The following is a 23,374-nucleotide window of genomic DNA, read 5'->3' on the forward strand; positions in this document are numbered from 1 at the left end:
CTCCTTTACACTTTTTAAATTACTGAAGTTTTCAATGAGCATTTTAGAGTTAAAAGTAGTTAAACTATACAAAGAGGAGTATTAGAATATTAAACGCACAGGTGAAGAATTTATCATTCCAGAAACTTTTCTCATGCATAGCAGAAGATGATGACTGATGGATGATGCTATAAGACACAGTGTCATGATTCTTACATTAGAGTTTTATGAATCCTTTCTATGGCTTCTTCAAGTTCTTCCTTCTGGTCAGGAACAAACCGGTACTCAGATACATATCCTGTAGTATGTTTATATGGGTCATAATCTCCAAGCTCCGCTAAAAAAGAAAGATATCATAGTTTTTTCCATTTCAGGAAAATAGTCCTTAAAATACAGAAATAAAATATGCTTAATATGCTTAAACATTTTTTCAGATGTCTTATTAAAATTCACATATAAGACAACTAAATAATTTTACTAAAACAACTCTGATGAGCATATATGGATGGTAGCAACAAATTCTGGACTTAAAAACAGAAGTTCTATATTTTTGCATTCCCAAAGACTATAATTATATTATCGTTTTTACTTCAATTACTCTTAACAATGTATGTGAAGTAAAATGTTGTAAACAGCATTTCAAGAACAAACACTAGAAATGCTCGAAGTGAAAAACACCCATGACCTCAATATATCCTCTCAGATAATGACACCAAGAAATAGTACATGTGATTCAATACATCTTTGCCTGAAATAATGATCATGGGAATGCAATACAAATCTGCACATATCCCATTACAATTTACACAAAGAAGCAAAATGATAGCAGACAGCCCACTATATTACTCCTATACAAATGCTTCTCCTTATGTTAATCTACCTTGCAGCCCCAACCCAGCTCATCTATATGACATTTTTCCTCGCATATTTCTTCTAGATTATTTTTAGTCTGCAAGTGTCACAAGGGCAAGGACCATGCTATCTTATTCTCCCCACATCTAGCTTGATTCTTAGAAGGTGTCCAATTCTTACTGGAAGTAGTCTCAGCCTCACTCTCTAAAATGACAATGCACCCTGGAGCCACCCCACACAGCCACCATATTAACATGAAGAGCTGCAGAGCACTGAGCTCAACACCCATGCCACACGCTGAACCTAGTGATGGCACCTGGCCATGCAGACTCTTCACAACAGCAGTGCAGGAGCAATGGGATCTCTGACACATAGAAGCTTGGGTGAGGGTGTGGGGAGGAGAATCAATGAATTCAGATGACATGTAGATAGAACAGATTGTTAGACCCTCTACCTAATCAAGAATCACTGCTATTCCAGTGACTAAACCTCCATACAGCCTACCATGAGGGATTTGTACTTGGCTCCATTTTTACCTCTTCTGAAGAAACACTGAACAAAACTTGAATTCCAAATAAATTCTTTTTTTTTTTTTTCGCAAAATCTCATGGATTTCTAAGAAGAGTTTTAGTACGTAAACTCGCTTTTAAAAATGCAAATACTTTCTCCAGACATTTCTGAGGCAAATATGTTTAAGTGGCACTTACACTGGATGGCATATGCTCCCAGCTGAGCGGCAGTGTTGACAGGACAGGGCAGGCGGCCCTGAAGGACATCTTGTTTCACCTGCAAGAAAAACTGATATCTAAAAGAGAAACAAAAAGAGAGATTAACGATCTCTTATGCTACTCAAACTTGATATTTTAGACCCTACTCAAACCTGATGTTTTAGACCCTGATAATCAAGGTTAACAACCAATCACCTTCAATTAAAATAAAGCCCCCCCCCCCCACTCTTGTGTGAGGGGGCTGTTGAGTGAACAGGAACTACTCAAACATACCTTACAGAGGCAATACAGGGTTGTGGCTAAAAAGTGCGGCTTTCAAGTTCAACTGCTTGGCTTACTTCCCAGCCCCAGCATTCACTACCTCTGTAGCCTTGGGCTGCTGCTTAACCTCTCCAAAAGCCAGCCTCCCCAACCTGCAAAACTGAAACAGTTGATAGCATTCACCTCACAGGGTGAATGCAAAGGATAACTCCAAGCTCTTTTAAGCTATCATTACTGCCACAGCCACCACAACATGCTCTTACTGGGAGGAATAAATCACAAAGACCCAACCTATATTACATAACACTCTGCCTATTATCTGCTCATTCCATTTGCCAAAAGAAAACCCATTATAACAGCAATGCCATGCACTGTTCTTAACACTAGATGATAACTCATCCTAATTAATTTATGTATAATAACTTAGGTTAAGACTTTAAAAATGAAGTCAGTACTATTATTTTCTCCATTGTGCAGATGAGAAAACTGATAGACTCAGAGGGGAAATAACTTGTCCAGGATCTCACAACGAATTAGGCAGCAGAGTGAGAGCTGGAACCCAAGCAATCTGACCCTAGAACTCTCTCAATCAGGATGATATGTAACTTTGATTAGTTTTGTTTTCTTATTCAGCTATTCTGCCAGTGGACTGAGAGGGGCCAGAGGTTTATGAACCAACATAATTAACCATCCACATCATCCTTGGATGCTAGCACTTACACACACGCACACACACTCTCACACACTTTAGCCTGTCCTTTTGTGACTTCTGTTTTATAAGGTGACTCGATGTCATTGGGAAGGGTAGAAAAAAACAAAGGAAATGAACTATAATAATCAGTTATGATAAATATCTCTTCTCCAAATGCTCACAACCAAAGCCCTTAGTGAGGAAATGTTACATTTGTGTTAGCTATTAGATGCTACATTGATTATTTCAAAAAGATCGGTATCAACTTTGATTGCAACCACATGTTTCAGAGAAAATTTGCTCAATGTCCCATGTTTCCCCACTGCCCATTTCAGTAAGTGGCACCCCCACCTTCAGCTGTCCAAGTAAAATAAACCTGGGAACAATGTGTAATCATCCCTGGCACCCACATTCAATCACCAAATATGCTGTTTCTGAAATCTATACTCCTCTCGATCCCCTAGACCAGGTCACTCTCTCCTAAATTTCTAAAACCTCCTCCTAACTGTTCTGCCATCACTCATACTTACTTTCCTTCCAAACCTCCCAAGAGGTAAGTAGGTTCTTAAGATGAAAACAGGATCATGTCACTCTTTCAGTTGAAAAAAAAAAAAAAAAAAAAACCTCAAAAAACTTCCCTTTGCCTTTAGGATAAAGTTCAAGCTCCTTAAGATAGCTTGTAAGACTGACTTCTTACTTCTGCTTAATTCTTGGGCCACTTCTTGCCACTGATCAGTGACCACCCTGTTCCATAATTTGCACACCTTTTCCCAACCCTATTTAACTATTTTCAATTCCCTGAATGTTCATCTGAGCTATTAAATCCACTTGATAATGATCATCTGTGCTCCTCCTGGAGAAGAGAAAAGTAGAGTCAAGTAAAATTAGGAGAACTTAAATACAAAACCTTATAAACAAGGGTGGGCGTGGTGGCTCACACCTGTAATCCCAGTACTTTGGGAGGTTGAGGTAAGTGGATCACCTGAGATCAGGAGTTCAAGACCAGCCAGGCCAACATGGTGAAACCCTTTCTCTACTAAAAATACAAAAGTTAGCAATAGTGGCGCATGTCTGTAGTCCCGGCTACTTGGGACGTTGAGGCAGGAGAAATCACTTGAACCCAGGAGGTGGAGGGTGCCATGAGCTGAGATTGTGCCACTGCACCGCAGCCTGGGTGACAGAGCAAGACTCTGTCTCAAAACAAACAAACAAACAAAACCTTATAAACAAAAGAGACAACTGTGAGAATTATCACTGCTTGCTGCTGGAAACTTGCACTTTACTGCACCCTCCTCCTTCTCTATTGGCATCTTCAAATTTCTTTTCCTGAAGTGTATTTTTTAAAGAAAGGGGTCAGAGATGCAAGTGTCTCTTTCTCTAGTAAGACTTTGAGACTGTGCATGGTGGTTCCCACCTGTAATCCCAGTACTTTGGGAGGCTGTGGAAAGAGGACTGCTTGAGGCCAGGAGTTTGAGACAGCGTGGGCAATATAGTGAGACCCCCATCTCTACAAAAAATAGATTAGCCAGGCTTGGGGGTATATGGATGCAGTCACAGCTACTTGGGAGGCTGAGGCAGAAGGATCGTCTGAGCCCAGAAGGTTGAGGTTGCAGTGAGCCGTAACTGCACCACTGCACTCCAGACTGGGCAAGAGAGTAAGACCTTCTCTCAAAAAAAAGAAAAAAAAAAGACTTTAACATCTGACTAGACCATCAAATCTTTTGCCAAATACAGAAATGATAGACATCTGCTTCAAAGACAAAAGGAGAGGAACAGAGGAACAGAGAGATTAAAAATATATAGTAGAAAACAAAGAGCTGAAACACAGACAAACAGATACAAAGAAACAGGAGCCACATCACATTGGCAACTGCATTCCTAGTATCTAGGGCTCAGCACACTGGAGCTGTTTAATAAATACTTGTTGATTTGCAAGTTGGCTACATGGATAAACAGAGAGACAAAATTCTAAAAACTGGGAACATTATTTGCTGTCTATGAGAAACTCATAAAGAAAAAAAACATCTATTCAAACTTCCCTGGTTAGCCTGCCCTTTAAAGATATCACAGATCTTTAACTCCCTGCCATTAAAAAAAAACACATCAAAAATTGAAAGCAAACTATTTTTAATTTAAAACTTGATTTTTATTATCTCTAGCATCTTACTAGAGTCATGAGGCAAATTTGTGATAAAGTAAAATCATATTTTCATATGCTAAACATTTTATAGTGTCTCAGGGCCTATTTTAAGTTAACTATATATTGCTTATTTTGTATATTTTATGGGGCTTATAGTAAATTTAATATTTTATTTAAATTAGAGCAAGTTAGAGTTGCTGAGTCTTTCCTTCTGTGTCATTCTGATTAAAGCTATGATTGAATGCTTGAGTCCTTGTTTATCTCTGGCTTTAATTAGGATGAACCTATGTGCCAGTTTGCCTAGGAGAGTACTAATTTATGCCTATTATGAATATATAATTATTAATAACTCACTTCATCATTCTCTAAAGTGTCAAAGTTTGGACAATAAATTATACTGTGACTCTATAGTTATACTGTACCATACTGGGGGAAAAATGCTAACTAAAAATATCTACTTAACAAGGAAGTTTCCAGAATACATTGTGGTATACAGCAGAGGCTTCATGAAGCAGTTTCTGGTTACCTCCTTTTGTAAACTAACAAACCGATGTATATGCACTGCCCCTGAGACTTTGATTTCTAGGTGGGGAGGAGTGTTCTGTCTTCCACTCTATCTGTACCTAACACGCCACCACCACCAGTACAACACAAGAGACGGGCCTGAAATGTTGGCCTCACAGTTTTCTATTTATCTAATGTGTGTTGAAAATAGCTAAACTGATACCAAGGATGTATAAGTCGTTGAGATCCATTAACAATTTAGCAATTAGAGGCAAGAAGAACAGACAAGGACTTTCTTAAAGAAGGGGTAGAGAGACAGAAGCTCAAAACAGAAGGCTCCTGTGACATTCCTGGCCAAAAACAGTCACGAATGCTCATACCAAAGAATCCTACAGTGCACCTTCTAATGATGTGAGACCCTGCTGAGAAAATTGAAGGAGGTAGGGACAGGGAGGAGTTTGATTTCAGGTGATAGGTGAATGTGAAACAGGAGAATCTAGAGGAGAGTACCAACCTATACAGAGGTAATAAGGAGCGTGATTGTTACCTTCATCCCACAAAGAGCAGGAACACAGCATTTTATCTAACCGGTCTTGATAAAATTTAAATGTGAGAGTCAAAGAGAAACATTTAAATCATAACATGATATTAAATAATGCAGAAAAATGGCACACAGGACTTAGCAGAAAAACAGTAGAGAAAAATCATAACTCTTTCACCTCTAAAGTTGAAAACCAATGATGAAAATATGGAAACAAATAGCAGTAACATCACCTTATATTTAGATAGTCCTTTAAAGCTCACAAAGTCCTTTCACTTCCATAAGAAAATGTAACCTTCAACTCTGAGGTAGATGAGGACCATTACCTTCAGTGAAAGGAGGAGACAGGGACTCAGGAAGTAAGCATAGGACTGAAGGTCACACAGGAAGTGAAGAAGCTAAATAAAAAAAACTAACCTTCACCAAGGGAAGATTCTGGGTTGCAAAAAGAAGACAAGAACTTAATGTCAATCCTCAACAAAATGCTGTGAAATATTTTTTAAAAGACTAAGAAAAAAAATCAAACACCTGTTTTGAGACTCTAAAAAGTATTATGAATGAGTCATTTGGAAGTAACATTATTTTCTTTTTTTAGAAAGAGTTTTAAGATCCTTAAAAGTTCAGGGAAATTGCAATGGCATTTCAGATAGGGCTGTCAGCAGCAAGACAACTGACAGATTTTCACTTCAGGCAGGCTGAAACCTAATCTTGCCCTGGTCACCACTGAATCTCCTTTTACTCAGCACACTGGAACATGGTACTCCAGATAGTTACAGAATGAAGTGTAAGTGCATTCTGTCTTGACATACAATTTCAAGAAATGCAGGCTAGAGGGGATAGTAAAATGATTCATAGTTAAATCAACACCTACAATAAGAAGGGTCTGATTACTGGATTGACTTAAACATGCAAGAAGACCTATCTCACGGCTCCAAGCTGGTCTTTTCCTAATGTCTTACTCAATAATTTGAAAACATAAAACAATAATCATTATTTCCATGTCAGCTACCTTTATCATTATTGAACACTTACATCTTTGCATTAGGGTAAGTACTTTGCAAGTATACTCTTACATATTCCTCCAAGCATCTTTTTGAAGAAATACTATAATGCCATTGCACGGATGAAAAAACTGAGACTTTACAAAAGGCTATGCAATCTTCTCAGGATTACAGAACTAGTGAATGACAAAGCAAGGATGCAGACCTTAGCCTTTCTGACTCCCAAGCCTGTCTTTCTAACCAATATATGTATTATACTTATCAAATCTGTGGAGGATACAGAGCTATGAAGGACACACAGTACGGGGAAGGATGTCACGTTTTGAATTAGAACTGAAAATCAGTTTAACAGACCTCCTGAGAACACACATTATTTACAGTACTAATAAAGAAAAGAGAGATCAGATTTATTCTGTATAGACCATCAGGGAATTATTTCTTATTGAATTTCTTAGTGCTTTTCAAAGTAGGTTTCCTACCTAAAAGTGCTTAATAAGAAGCTGGTTGATGTATCAGAAATGTTCTACAAGGGCGGAGTTCAGAATATATGACCTCAAAGTCCCCCCAATTTCATTTACTTCAGAAAACACCTTAGAACACAAGCGGGGACTCCAAGTTGACGATTCTATTAACTTACATTTTTCATAATCTGAAACTTTATTTTTCTATCACATTCATTCCAGATCTTTTTTCCTACATCAGTGTCCTTCTGAAATACTGCATATATTAATAGCATGACCATGTATATACCTGAGAAGTTCCCTGTAGCATTATCTGTATTTTTTTTTCTTTTTTTTTTTTTTTTTTTGAGACAGAGTCTAGCTCTGTCACCTAGGCTGGGGTGCAGCGCCGCGATCTCAGCTCACTGCAACCTCCACCTCCCTGGTTCAATTCTCCTGCCTCAACCTCCCGAGCAGGAGTAGCTGGAAGTACAGGAGTCCGCCACCACGCCCAGCTAATTTTTGTATTTTTTTAGTAGAGACAGGGTTTCACTGTGTTGATCAGGCTGGTCTCAAACTCCTGACCTCATGATCCACCCACCTTGGCCTCCTAAAGCACTGGGATTATAAGCGTGGGCCACTGCGCCCAGCCCTAATTTTTTTAAAAAAGGAAACAATCTGGATGGCCAAAACATACAGTTAATTATGGAATACAATGCAGCAGTAAAAAGACTGGGTTACAGCACTTTGGGAGGCCGAGGTGGGCGGATCACCTGAGGTCAGGAGTTTGAGATCAGCCTGCCCAACATGGTAAAACACTGTTTCCACTAAAAATACAAAATATTAGCTGGGCGTGGTGGTGGGCACCTGTAATCCCACTACTCGGGAGGCTGAGGCAGGAGAATCGCTTGAACCCAGGAGGTAGAGGTTGCAGTGAGCTGAGATCACACCACTGAACTCCAGCCTGGGCGACGAGTAAAACTCCGTCTAAAAAAAAAAAAAAAAAAAAGGCTGGGTCAGATGGTGAAAGAAGCAATACAATATGTATGAAATAGTAACATGTTAAAAAAAAATACACACAAAAGATTATGTATAAGCATGTTTATGATAGCATGATAATTCATATCAAAAAATTACAGACAACCTAACAGCCAATGCAGAGTAGGCTAGCACAATTTTCCAAAGAACTAAATTAAGATAAACACTCAACTTGAAAATGCTGGCAGAAGTATGTTCTTCCTTAAATAGCATGTATCTGGAGATTTTGCTTTTTGGTTTCAGTTCTTGCTTTTGCCAAAATTATCTCATGTGACTCCTCTTTTTCAGGTCCATTAATGGTAATACATTCATGTAAATCAATAATCAAATGAATAATATGTGTATATCAATGCATTAAATGCACATTTAACTTACCTAAATTCAACCATATATTTTAGGCAACAAATCATGGACACTAATTGTAAGCCAGCTATGTCATTGTGCTCTTAACTACACAAGCTGGTCTAAAACTTTCAATACAACTGGTTGTACTGAAAATATTGTGGGTTGTAAATTATACAAAAAAATCCATGTATTCTGTTAATGATCCATCTGTAGATTCTGTTGGGAAATTTCTGTTCATGTGTGTGGTGAACAGAGGTGAAGTAATGCATTATAAAACAATGATCTTTTTTATCCCTTCTTAAAATTAACTCAAGTATTTTTGGAACCTAACCCCTATTTAAGATGTAATTCCACCATACATCTAGAAAAAGGATAGAATGAAATAAGTATTAACATTCTTCAAACATAGTATGAAACATGGACAATCATAAGAGCTTTATATACAGTATTCCATTTAATGCTTAAGAAAACCTTGAAACAGGTATATCTCCAGTTTTACAACTGGGGACACTTAGGCATAGGTAGAGATTACTCACAACCTGACTATGAAGGACTCTCATTTTATTTTTTTAAAAATGTTGTGCCCTTGCAATTCCCTAACGAGTTACAGATATAAGCGTATTTTTTTATAGCACTTGAATTCAATTTCCCTCTGAAACTCTAATGAAAATACCATCCCTCTCCTCAACATTTCCTCTCCATCCTAATGGCCCTTTCCCCAGAAAGATGTGCTCTGCAAAAGCTTAAACCGCCATGTCTGCTTTTCAAAGTGCTCACAAACAATGTGATAATGAACAACGTGAATGCAGACATCTGCTTGGTTCTAAAAATGAAGTCTGGGCTGGCACAGTGACTCATGCTGGTAATCCCAGCACTTTGGGAGTCCAAGGCAGGAGGACTGCTAGAAGCCAGGAGTTCAAGATCAGCCTGGTCAACATAACAAGACAAAAAAATAAAAAGTATTAGCTAGGTGTAGGGGCACACACCTGTAGTCCCAGCTACTCCTGAGGCTGAGGCAGGAGGATTCTGTGAGCACAGGAGTTTGAGGTCACAGTGAGCTATGATTACACTGCTACACTCTAGCCTGCGTGATATAGCAAGACCCTGTCTCTTAAAAAATTAAATACAGGTTATGAAATATAATATTTTCATCAATCAATCATTACAGTTCAAACAGATTACATCTTAAGTTGGGGGATAAAATAAAACAAAGTAAAAATGAGGCCTAAATATGGCACTTGAAAGTGGGATGAAAAAGGTCCAATTAGCCTACCCTCTTCTCATTCTTCTGTGTGCAGTCCAGAATAAAGACAAAAGAAAGTCTGAGACAGATGAAAGCATGGAATAGAAACAAAACCATAGGCTATGAAAGACATGATTTCAACTTTTTCAAAGGAGGTATTAGGCTTTATTTGTGCCCCTAATATGGGTTCACTGGGAAAACTGACCACTTAGTGTTAAGTTAGGGAATATGCTTTTGTTTTTGCTACCACATGCAGCTAGGTCATCACCGGAATAAGTTAAAATATAACTGGTCTGTTCTTCATAAGCCCTTTCAGTTGTTGACATGTACTATTTTGACAACCTAATCAATATCGATAGGAAATTCTGTCTTACTAATATCAAATATTTGGTGACAAAGGTGAAGTAATGCATTAAAACATTGGTTTCCATTCTTAATACGAAAAGCAATTATCTTCTCGTTTCCTATAGAGATAAATTAAACACCTGGAAAGCTAATATTTAAGCTACAACCAATTAAAAAGAAATAACTGGCTGTGCAAATGTATATTTAGAAGTACAAACTGAGCATCAAAATATCCTTCCTTTAGGCAGTTCAAATGACTTCCATATGAATACAAAGGCTGAATGCATGCTTAACAATAATGATACAGAAATATTTCATCACAGCAGATGTAAAATATATCATCACGTCACCCAGGTTCATGCCATTTTCAAATACATCTATCGTCAGACACTGATCAACTTCATGCAATGCTAGTTTAAATTTTACCCTCACAAGAGATGCATTACAAAATGCAGGTAGACACACATCCAAATGTTTAGCCCAATTTTAATATGTTTTAAATAAAGCTTTTTGTATATGCAATGCATGCATCTGTTCAGAAACAAAGTCAATACTATACCTGGTTATTTCTTCTTTAAGTTTACATGGATCTTCAGCATAGAATTTAATACCAAAATACAAAGTATATGGAGGTCCGGCTAAAATAAGAAATAGAAATTAAATTTCACTAAAATCATCAAATAGTCAAAGTTACAGTATAATATTATACAGCTATTTACAATTACACTCCAAAAATGTCTAAAGAAACAAGAAAACATAAGATAGAAACAGCAAAGTTCAGAACTGTGACAGCAGGACCTTGACACATACACACACAGATAGAAGACACGGCCAAATACACCAGAATGTTGCTGGTTCTTATATCTGGTTGGTAAGGTTATAGACAATTTTTATTATTTATGTTTTTCCCATTTTCTATAATATATATGTAATTTTTCATAGTGAAGAAAGAAAAAAAATAAATGGTTTAAAAAACCACCCACTTATCATTTCATTAAAAAAAAATAGTTTTTAAACCTATCTGCAAAAAGCTGAAAACAACTTAAATGCTCAGGAGCAGGTGGACTATTTAAGTCAGCCCCAGCCACCGGACATATACGATGCAAATACTCAAACAGACAGAAAGGCATCTGCATGTGCTGATGTGGAAAAGACCAACAAAACAATCTAAATTCCCTTTTGTGAAAAAGGGATATTTGGGTTTTTGTTTTTTTTTTTTTTCCTGGAAGAGAAAAAAAAAAAAAAAAAAAAAATTACTAAATGGCAAACTCTGGGAAGAAAGGCTGGAAATGTTCTATCCTTAAACTAACTCATCAGAATTTTCTTATGATAACTCTTACCTTTTTTTTACGGGAAAAAAAGTCATCAGTGAGGCTACATAATAAAATTAGGGACAATATTTGTTTCATTCTTAAACACTGCTGAATCTAAAAATGTGTTCTCACGTATTTAAGAAAACCTTTCTCATCTAATTCATTTACCAAAGAAGAACTATGCCTACAAACTTTTTTTTTTTTTTTAATCAGAAACAAAGCTTGGAATTGTATGTACATGGACAAATAAAAAATAAATACATACTCATATTGTGCAAGAGGACACAAACCCCTTGGGTGCCAAACACATTATATTATGTTTTTACTAGGAAATATTTTTATTCCTGAGGGTATCAATCTAATCTGTACTGTTTCCAAAACTGTGTATCTCCAAGCTGTGCAGTAACTAGATCTAATACACTTTGTTTTTAAAAGGATTTGTTACCTGGTATACCAACTGGTAGTTAAGAGTGTTAATTGTTTTGCAACAAAAGCTCTCCCACGCATTAAAAAGAAAAGATGTGAAGCATGCATCTCAGTAAAAGTCTTCCATACTGTCTAAACTGACATAAAGTAACCCCAGTCTTGCTATTCTTAACTGAATAAAGTCACAAATTTAGAAACTGGGGAAAAGAAATTAAACAGAACAAGAATAAAGGTATGATGTATTTATAACATATGAACTATGTTACTATTTATTAATATTACATACACATACTTATGTGTGCAACACACTGGAACCCTGTTCCTGGCAAGTGGGAGACAATCAAGATGAGGATCCTGCCTCTCCCCTCATCTATGACTTCCTGTGTAAGACACTCCTTATGCTACAGCTTTTTTAAAAACTAAACTTTAAAGGAAAACTGCTAGAATTTCTTATTATTGGAGTTGATTCCTTATGTTTAATTTTTATGTTTGTTTAATCACTGTGTTTGTATTTCTAACAAATACACCTCTATCCCTGAACATAGATGTCAGGGAGGCACAGACTATTAAATATTTAGAAGAGCCAGGAAGTCCACCCGCAGCTTATCCGTCTGTGTCAATCAAGCACCGTGTTCCTGAGCAGATGGGTCTGTCTGTGCCCGCAGGCAGCTGGGGTTAGTACCTAAGGGGCGGGGAGGAGCACAGATGCTGTCGAGATGGTACACAAAGAGAAGAGGCCTTCTTCAGGCCCCAGAGTTGCTTCTATTCTCTGGAACATGACAGATTATACCCTATTCACCAAGCCCGCACATTTCAAATATTCAGTACGAACAGTTAAACAAAAATGTTAAAAGTACACAATTAAAAACATTTGGTTTTGGCTAATTTTCTCTAAGTTCTTCTGGCCCAAACTAGCCTTTCATTTCCCATTCACATATAAAATGGCTGTGTTCTAAATATAAGGCATCATTACCATTTGGTTACATTTCATAAGGTACAACAATGTTTCATAAACATTTGATTCTCAACAATAGCAACTTGGTAACATATGCAAGGCATGTGAAACTCCAAGGAGTTAAACAACTTGCCTAAAATCACTGGGAAGAAAAAAAAGTTTGCTAATATCTAGAGCTCAGCGCTTTGGGGTGCACCAGTCTGTCTATATAGCTTCTCAGGGAAACACAAAATAGTAATACCTTTAGAGTAAGATAATACTCTCATATGCATCATGGTTTCAGAGAGCAATCAAAGGCTATAGAAATGAACATTTGGACAAGGATATGTTCAGCCAGATACTTTGGCTTCCTATTCTAAGACTACAAAAAAGTAAGGTGCTGATAATTCAAATTACAAAATTATTGTCTTGAATCCACATCATGCCATGGACTCAACGTTTAAGAAACTCTTATGTAAAATAAAGTTAATATTGTTTCACTTTAACAAAAAATACAGAAGCCAAAAACTAGGAATCCTCTATCTTTTATGTAGACTAATTTTGAGGTCTTTGATAAGGAGTTTCTCATTAACTCAAGGAGAAATAAATCAAGATTAACTACAAGCATTCTGGTAACTAGCAAATGTTCTGTCGTTTTTATAGATTCTCTTTCTGACTAATCTATCAGAGATTTGATAGCCATTTTCCTTCACTATCAAATAACTTCATGAGAAAAAATGGAAGGATTCTTCAGTCACTAACATTTCTTCAATTATAACACCAGTTGTTTTACTCTTACTATGCATCAAAAAACAAATTGTTTTTTTGGGGGGGGCAGAGTCTCACTCTATCACCCAGGCTGGAGTGCAATAATGGGATCTCAGCTCACTGCAACCTCTGCCTCCTGGGTTTTAAGCCATACTCTCTGCCTCAGCTTCCTGAGTAGCTGGGATTACAGGCACTCGCTACCACATCCGGCTAAATTTTGTATTTTTAGCAGAGACTGGGTTTCACCATGTTGGCCATGCTGGTCTTGAACTCCTGACCTCAGGTGATCCACCTACCTCAGCCTCCCAAATTGCTGGGATTATAGGTGTAAGCCACAACGTCCAGCCTACATCAAATTTTTAATATTGCATTTTTAGAATGAAAAAGTGACTGCATTACAGACTCATACTTAAATAAAATATTTCATACCATGTAAATAAGTAGACACTTTAAATGTGCTTAGGAACACTTTAATAATGCACCTTAAAATAATTAATATTTTTTCATCACCTTGATAGAAATATCAACTTTTTTTCCTATAAAAGAAACCTGTGAGTTTATTTTAAAATAATCAGCTGGGTGCGGTGGCTCACGCCTGTAATCCTAGCACTTTGGAAGGCTGAGGTGGGTGGATCACCTGAGGTCAGGAATTTGAGACCAGCCTGGCCAACATGGAGAAACCCCATCTCTACTAAAAATATTAAAAAAGAAAAAAAAAATTACCCAGGCATGGTGATAGGCGCCTGTAATCCCAGCTACTTATAAGGCTGAGGCAGAAGAATTGCTTGAATGCAGGAGGCAGTGACTGCGGTGAGCTGAGATCACACCATTGCACTCCAGCCTGGGTGCCAGAGCAAGATACCATCTCAAAAACAAAAAAAAACAAAAACAAAAAAAAAATCATTCCTGAAATTTTTCTGGTTTTCCAATTGGTATTTTTTTAATCAGTTCAAATACACTACAGCTGTAACTTGTAAACTCCAGTGGTTTCCACTACAGAGGTGGAAATGCAGTGAGAAACAACAATGATGCTGACGTTCATAGAAACAGGACTTTCTGATGGCTTTGCAGTCCAGGTTTCCAGTTCCTTTTGGAAACAGAGCTACATTCCTGCCCTTGGATCCATGGAGCATCACACAACCAATACTACCGCAGGAAACAAGCTGACACACACAGAAAACACAGACTCAGAATGGGGGTAATGAATGCCAGAAGAATCCACTCCGTTTTGATTAGCAATAATTCACACAGTTCAGCAAAATGCTTTAATGGGGAACAGAGTTTCAGTTTAGGGAGATTAAAACGTTTTGGAGATGGACAGTGATGACGGGTGCACAACAATGTAAATGTACCTAATGCTTCTGAATTGCACACAAAAATGGTTAAAAGAATCCATTTTATATGTTATGTATATTTTATTTCAATTGAAACAGACAATTTTTTTTAAAAAAAAGAGTATTCTTTTGCACACTTAAGGAGCCTCTGTGTTTGTGCTTATAAATAAAAACTTGGGTTCTGGCAATTAAGATTAAGGAATATATACTTAATTGTATTGTGTTTCCTTATAATATTCGTATTGATAAAACCAAAAAGCTAGTTCCCAAAAATGGTCTCTCTCTGAAGACCACTTTTCAGGTCACAAAAGCACCTCTTACTGGCTTAGGAAACTGAGTGGTCTGAATGGCAAAACCATGCCATAACCCAAGAAACTCAAGCTCTTTAAAAGCTTGGACATTATGACCTATCCCTGCAGTCCCCCTACCACCCATTAATGTCTGTTTGCCTTTTTGGTTTTAAGGTCAAATTTTAAAGACAAGCATACAGAAAAACCACAGACAAAATCAAGGGAAGGCCTGTGTCTAGGACAAATTCAATACCAAGATCCACTCAGAGACTGATTAAATTTAATATGAGTTTGGAGAAGGCCTAGCAATGCACACAACACACACATTCCCATATTCTGGCACTCGAGTACTAGTACTCACTTCTCCAGTACTTAAGCCCACTTCTGCATCCAACTAACCACGGACTTTGTCATTGCTTTCAAGCCACCCTTTAACAAAGCAAAAGTTAAATACCTACTGTTGATCAGTTCTTTGTGCTCAGCAAGAGTTTTTGCAGGATCCAGCCAATACTGTGTGAGGAAGAAAAGGACAATTAAAGAAATGAGTTGCTTTTCATTAGCTTTTACTTCAAGAATATTTGCAAAATGTTACTTAAACAACACTTTAAAACTTGGCAAGTTAAACACTTTCCTCACATACACACACAAACATACATAAGAGTTTTCTGCAGCAAGAACAGTAAAAGAAAAAACGGGCCAGTCATGTTGGCGCCCACCTGAAATCTGAGCAGGGGAAGAAGGACTGCTTGAGGCCAGGAGTTTAAGAACACCCTGGCCAATATGGCATGACCCCATCTTTAAAGAATAACATTAAATTAAACATAAAATACAAAGAGAAAGATGATGTTGATGTTGGAAGAGAGGCAAAGAAGAACAGCAGTACTTGCTGGGTCGCTGGTTGAATTATCATACTGATTATAATGTGACATCCAAATGCTTATGGGTGACTTCTGACTACTTTTGGTGGGAAAATAATGGCCTCAAAAAAATGTCCTCCAAGTCTCTTTCCAAAGTCTCCATCATTCCAAGCACTACTTCCCTCAGAGCCATGTCTCCTCCTAATACGTCCTCACCATCTTCGCTTCCAGTCTCATCCCTACAGGTATTGTTGCTAGGCATTAGGAAGAAAGCAATCAAATCCTCATTAAGGATCCAGGAGAGCAGTTCAGCACAGTGGCTAGGGCCTAAATCCCAGGGTAGACCCACAGGGACTCTGTTCTGACTCTCCCCATGTCATTGCCATGTAACTTGGGACAAGTGACTGGACACCACTGAACCTTCCTCATAAGGTTGCTGTGCAGATTAAATACATTAATCCAGGTAAAGTCTTTAAAATAGCCCCTAGCTCAGGCTACACACGCCAAGAATGACTAGGTCACCTTTAATAACTGCCTTTGGCCAGTCTAAGATACCTGTTTATTAATTCAAATTAACAGTTAATGAGTAGAATTTCAAGTGCTAACAGGAGAATTTGGGGCCCTGGGGAGAGGCCTTTCTTTAAATCTCACAATTATGAAGTAGAATTAACAAAGGAAAGAGATGAGGTAAGCTTCTAGCTTCGTCTCTCCATCTGTGGGAAGAGCAGGGCAGAAGCCAAAGAAGCAAAGAGGGCACTGGCGTTCCCACAAAAGCAGAGTCAAAGGGATAAGGGCTGCCCTGGAGGGTCAGGGGAGGGCAGAGATGGAATTACACCCCTCCTAGCCAGATGTTGGGGACCCCCAGGGCCAAGCCACTCAGTTTCCATTTCCTCATGTTCCTTAATGAAGAAGGGGCAATTCCCACCACAGTGAGGTAGGAGCTGACCCACCTTGAGCCACGTTCCTCCCAACACTCATGTGCTGGCCTAGGTCCTCACTTTCCTTCCCCTCAGTTGAGGGCAGAATGCTTGTTCTGCTACGTAACGGCAGTAGTAATTATAAATGGCAATTATAATGCTTTATGCAATCTCCTTACTTTTTATTCCTAATTATGAATAACAATTATTCATACTATGAATACTATGACTATGAATATGACTGTTGTAGTCATTTTACTGTAAAGTTTTATTACTATACTAAACTCTATTCATGCATACATAAGCTTCACTATTTGCTACTCATAGCAGTTTCCATTTTTTGACTTTTTTTAAAAAAAAGCAGAGTAACCAACATATCTAAGTGCAGCAACTAAAAACATAATGTTCATTATTCTGGTCTTCACCATTTCTTATTTTTCAAAAGTCTAAAATTGCTCACTTTTAAAACAGAAAATGTATTTGAAGCAGAGGATGTGTCAGTGAAATGCTCTTGGAGCCCACAGCAACTAAAAATGAGGCTTTGGTGTTAAAATTATGATTCCCAGGGAAACTGTAGTTCATTCAAGTACAGTAAAATCAACCCAAATGGTAAGCTGTGTGTTGGACACAACGCGGACCCATCCCTTTACATATATAAAGCTGTGGGTTCTTCATGAAATGGAAACATGAGGTGAAGGAACGGTTTCTTGCCATTCATTTTAAACAAAAAGGTTTTACTATCCCCAGAATTTTTCAATGAAGAGAAACCCAAGGAAAACAAACACAAATACTCATTAATACTTGCATTCGGTTTCCACTGCTACCATAACAAATTACCACAAGCTTAGAGGCTAAAATAACACCCCTTTATTATCTCAGAGTGCTGAAAGTTAGTGTCTTTCTTTGCTTCAAATTTCACAAGACTAAAATCAAGATGTCAGCCTGCTGGGGTCTTGGAGAGTTGGTTGGCTAGGGGACCGTATTCCCCAGAGCACAGTAAGGGAGGGGGCTTATAGATGGGTCATTATAGGCTCCCAGTTTCTCCAGGTGTCAAGGCACATATAACACTGGAATTAATTTCAGGCCCTACACCACCCTTACACATGAGGTGTCAATATGTGCTTGTGGCAAGAAGGGAAAAAAGGAGCCTCTGGTCTTACTACTCTCTGTCTAATCTTGTTCTGAAACTAGTAGAGGAAGAAATCAGAGAGTTTTTAATTTCTCCTCCTATCATCATCCCAAAAGACAACCTTTGCAATTTGTTTTTCAGATTTTTCAATTCGATTCATTTTGTTTTGTTTTGTCTTTGTTTTCCTGTCTCCAGAACGCTTTTTAGTCATTAAAGCCAGGTAAAGAAAATAGGAAGAAAAATTTTTAATTACATGTAATGGCAAAAAAAATTTAATCTCTTAAAATTTTTACATTAATGATAATCTGTACTATTTTAAAATAAATCTCTTTCCTTGAGAGTGATTAAATTTGTGAGGTGAAAAAGGCAAAATGACAGTTTCAAGTAGTTAGAAATCACAATTCTGCAGCACAAAGCAGCAGCAGCAAGACTCAGTCAAAGGCTATTCAATCAACTCACTGCACATTTGCTATGCTAAGCGTCACCCTAGAGCCAGCCACGCACAAATCTCATTTGATCGAAATGGAAACCAGGGGTTACAGGGGTCAGACAATGATAAATGCCCAAGAAGATAAACAATAAACACAAGTCACCAGGTTTCAGAAGCCAAGATCTTGAAATATAAAACCCACTTACGTTCAACCAAGGGAAAGATGTGACCTTGGAACCAAAGCAGTCACACTATGATGGCACTTGTCACCATTCATTATCAACAAGCAATCAAACACAGCGCATGGAAGATCACAGTGAAACACATCAGCCTGTTACTCTATAGCTTAAGAGAAAAAAAGGACACAAAAATTTGCCAATGAACACAATGTCCCTGTTTTAAGGAATACATCCAGAATATGGGTCATGGAGTGCCAATATTCTGAAGGCAGACTCTAAAACTAGGATATCATTCTTTCATTCATTCATCACTTATGGATATCCACTATACATGTTCTTTACATGACATGTCAGACACTATCCTGAGTAGCATGAGAACACAAAGTTGAATGAGACCTGTGACTAACCTCGCACTCACAGCCTAGCAGGAGACACACAGCCATGTAATTATAATACAATGTGGTGAGACAATAATTAATTGTATAAGATGAATACATACGACATAATAAAATCATGTACAAGGAAAATTAACTGCAGGGTGAGTATACAATGGCTTTATTGGAAAAAAATCATTACATAGCATGTTCAAAAACGAAACTTTCTCAAAATACATAAATGAGGGATAACAGAGCCTTAACTCTGTATAAAGTACATGTCTATCAGCTCAACTACTCTTAAAGCAAGTGGATAAATTTCTAAGTAATAACACAGAATGTAACACTCCAAGTCCTTTACAATTGAACACTCTATTGAAGTCAGTGTTGCCTAATAGCTAACAAATACACAGCTAAGCAATCAATATTCATGGAAAACTTCCAGAAAGAGAAGTAGTCCATTCAGTCTTTCCACCTGCCCCAAGTGAGGGGCAAGAGGAGCAGAGAACTGAGAACTATGCAGTGTGCTGCCCTAAGAGACTGTTCTTCTGAAGTCTCCTAGAGTTCTAATAGAATAAACCCTAAATTTTTTTAAATAAAGGAAGGACAGCATGCAACAATAAAAGCCATGTTGCATCTTATTTCACACCAGGTCCAATGTTGATTCAGAGAATGGCTTCTCTGAATTGTACCCTGGTGTGCTGTCTCTTGCCTAGCCAGATGGTCACGAGAAAAAATAGCCCTATCTCTCATTCTCTCTCAACATTTAAGCTGTCCATTCTCTGGGATAATCACTCAATCACTTTCCCCTTCCCCACTCCCCTCTCTCTCCTAATTCAAACATATATTATGCAGTTTGTATATGCTGACAAGCTGGATGAGATCCCATTTTGTAGAAAGGTAACAATGAACCCAAACAGACCCTGCTCTCTCATCCTGATTTTGTACAGTCAGCTCCTAACATATTATACCCTAAACACTCAATCACTAAGGAGTCATGGTGACAGTCCTCTCGGACTCTGCCCCTTTGCCAGAGTGGAAGAGGTAAAGCAGCTATAGAGTCTTACCACTTCAGGCCTGTCAATCTTAATCACAGCACTGATGTAACCCAGAGAGCAATGACAGACCCTTCTTACTCTCTGACAGTCCTAGCTAAATGCCCTTGGCTGCTTTCACCCACCTTGGCTGATAATGTCTCAATTTCATCAATTTCCTAGGTAGCAGTATCATAATTAGGTTTCGAAACTCTAATACTGTCCAGCCAATCACTATCCTAACCTTCAAAAGATATATATTAAATTGAGGGTCCAACCTTTCATTTGTCAACTGTTCTTTTGGAGTCTCCTAGAGCTATAACAGTAGAACAAACCCTAAAACATTTTTAAAAGAAAGGACAGCATGAAATAATGAGTTTGCTGCATCTTATTTCACTGGGGGTCCAATGTTGACTCTCCTTTGGAGAATTTAAGAATGTTACATTGAAGATGGCCGAATAGGAACAGCTCCAGTCTCCATCTCCCAGCGCCAGCGACACAGAAGACCGGTGATTTCTGCATTTTCAACTGAGGTACTGGGGTCATCTCACTCGGGAGTGCCGGACAATCGGTGCTGATCAGCTGCTGCAGCCTGACCAGCGAGAGCTGAAGCAGGGCGAGGCATCACCTCACCTGGGAAGCGCAAGGGGGAAGGGAGTCCCTTTTCCTAGCCAGGGGAACTGAGACACACAACACCTGGAAAATCGGGTAACTCCCACCTCAATACTGCGCGGTAAGCACACCGGCACACCAGGAGAATATACCCCACACCTGGCCGGGAGGGTCCCACGCCCATGGAGCCTCCCTCCTAGCTAACACAGCAGTCTGCGGCAATCTAACTGCAAGGCAGCAGCGAGGCTGGGGGAGGGGCGCCCGCCATCCCTGAGGCTTAAGTAGGTAAACAAAGCTGCTGGGAAGCTGGAACTGGGTGGAGCTCACAGCAGCTCAAGGAAACCTGCCTGTCTCTGTAGACTCTGCCTCTGGGGACAGGGCACAACTAAAAAATAACAGGGGAAGCAGCAGGGGCCAGTGCAGACGGGAATGACTCTGTCTGACAGCTTTGAAGAGAGCAGTGGATCTCCCAACACGGAGGCTGAGATCTGAGAAGGGGCAGGCTGCCTGCTCAAGTGGGTCCCTGACCCCTGAGTAGCCTAACTGGGAGACATCCCCACTAGGGGCAGTCTGACACCCCACACCTCACAGGGTGGAGTACACCCCTGAGAGGAAGCTTCCAAAGCAAGAATCAGACAGGTGCACTCGCTGTTCAGCAATATTCTATCTTCTGCAACCTCTGCTGCTGATACCCAGGCAAACAGGGTCTGGAGTGGACCTCAAGCAATCTCCAACAGACCTATAGCTGAGGGTCCTGACTGTCAGAAGGAAAACTATCAAACAGGAAGGACACCTATACCAAAACCCCATCAGTACGTCACCATCATCAAAGACCAGAGACAGATAAAACCACAAAGATGGGGAAAAAGCAGGGCAGAAAAGCTGGAAATTCAAAAAATAAGAGCGCATCTCCTCCTGCAAAGGAGCACAGCCCATCGCCAGCAACGGATCAAAGTTGGTCAGAGAATGACTTTGACGAGATGAGAGAAGAAGCCTTCAGTCCACCAAACCTCTCAGAGCTAAAGGAGGAATTACGTACCCAGCGCAAAGAAACTAAAAATCTTGAAAAAAGAGTGGAAGAATTGACAGCTAGACTAATTAATGCAGAGAAGGTCATAAACGAAATGACAGAGATGAAAACCATGACACGAGAAATACGTGACAAATGCACAAGCTTCAGCAACAGACTCGATCAATTGGAAGAAAGAGTATCAGCGATGGAGGATCAAATGAATGAAATGAAGCGAGAAGAGAAACCAAAAGAAAAAAGAAGAAAAAGAAATGAACAAAGCCTGCAAGAAGTATGGGATTATGTCAAAAGACCAAATCTACGTCTGATTGGGGTGCCTGAAAGTGAGGGGGGAAATGGAACCAAATTGGAAAACACTCTTCAGGATATCATCCAGGAGAACTTCCCCAACCTAGCAGGGCAGGCCAACATTCAAATTCAGGAAATACAGAGAACGCCACAAAGATATTCCTCCAGAAGAGCAACTCCAAGACACATAATTGCCAGATTCACCAAAGTTGAAATGAAGGAAAAAATCTTAAGGGCAGCCAGAGAGAAAGGTCGGGTTGCCCACAAAGGGAAGTCCATCAGACTGACAGCAGATCTCTCGGCAGAAACTCTACAAGCCAGAAGAGAGTGGGGGCCAATATTCAACGTTCTTAAAGAAAAGAATTTTAAACCCAGAATTTCATATCCAGCCAAACTAAGTTTCATAAGTGAAGGAGAAATAAAATTCTTTACAGATAAGCAAATGCTTAGAGATTCTGTCACTACCAGGCCTGCCTTACAAGAGACCCTGAAGGAAGCCCTAAACATGGAAAGGAACAACCAGTACCAGCCATTGCAAAAACATGCCAAAATGTAAAGACCATCGAGGCTAGGAAGAAACTGCATCAACTAATGAGCAAAATAACCAGTTAATATCATAATGGCAGGATCAAGTTCACACATAACAATATTAACCTTAAATGTAAATGGACTAAATGCTCCAATTAAAAGACACAGACTGGCAAACTGCATAAAGAGTCAAGACCCATCAGTCTGCTGTATTCAGGAGACCCATCTCACATGCAGAGACATGCATAGGCTCAAAATAAAGGGATGGAGGAAGATCTACCAAGCATATGGAGCAAAAAAAAAAGCAGGGGTTGCAATCCTAGTCTCTGATAAAACAGACTTTAAACCATCAAAGATCAAAAGAGACAAAGAAGGCCATTACATAATGGTAAAGGGATCGATTCAACAGGAAGAGCTAACTATCCTAAATATATATGCACCCAATACAGGAGCACCCAGATTCATAAAGCAAGTCCTTAGAGACTTACAAAGAGACTTAGACTCCCATACAATAATAATGGCAGACTTCAACACTCCACTGTCAACATTAGACAGATCAACGAGACAGAAAGTTAACAAGGATATCCAGGAATTGAACTCATCTCTGCACCAAGTGGACCTAATAGACATCTATAGAACTCTCCACCCCAATGCAACAGAATATACATTCTTCTCAGCACCACATCACACTTATTCCAAAATTGACCACATAATTGGAAGTAAAGCACTCCTCAGCAAATGTAAAAGAACAGAAATTATAACAAACTGTCTCTCAGACCACAGTGCAATCAAACTAGAACTCAGGACTAAGAAACTCAATCAA

At 38.9% G+C, this 23,374-nt stretch overlaps 1 protein-coding gene across 2 annotated transcripts in view; it reads right to left on the reverse strand.

Moving 5' to 3' along the window:
* EPB41L4A (erythrocyte membrane protein band 4.1 like 4A) overlaps window positions 1–23,374 on the reverse strand; it is a 265,108-nt gene that overhangs the window by 107,992 nt on the left and 133,742 nt on the right. For both annotated transcript variants that reach the window (XM_023212271.3, XM_031935444.1), the window contains 4 exons: window positions 15,632–15,683; window positions 10,668–10,746; window positions 1,539–1,636; window positions 196–316 (listed from right to left, as the gene is read on the reverse strand). In XM_023212271.3, the coding sequence (XP_023068039.1) occupies window positions 196–316; window positions 1,539–1,636; window positions 10,668–10,746; window positions 15,632–15,683 (350 nt within the window). The remainder of the gene's footprint in view (window positions 1–195; window positions 317–1,538; window positions 1,637–10,667; window positions 10,747–15,631; window positions 15,684–23,374) is intronic.

The sequence above is a fragment of the Piliocolobus tephrosceles genome, chromosome 4 (genome assembly GCF_002776525.5).
Source record: "Piliocolobus tephrosceles isolate RC106 chromosome 4, ASM277652v3, whole genome shotgun sequence".
In the NCBI taxonomy this organism is placed as follows: domain Eukaryota; kingdom Metazoa; phylum Chordata; class Mammalia; order Primates; family Cercopithecidae; genus Piliocolobus; species Piliocolobus tephrosceles.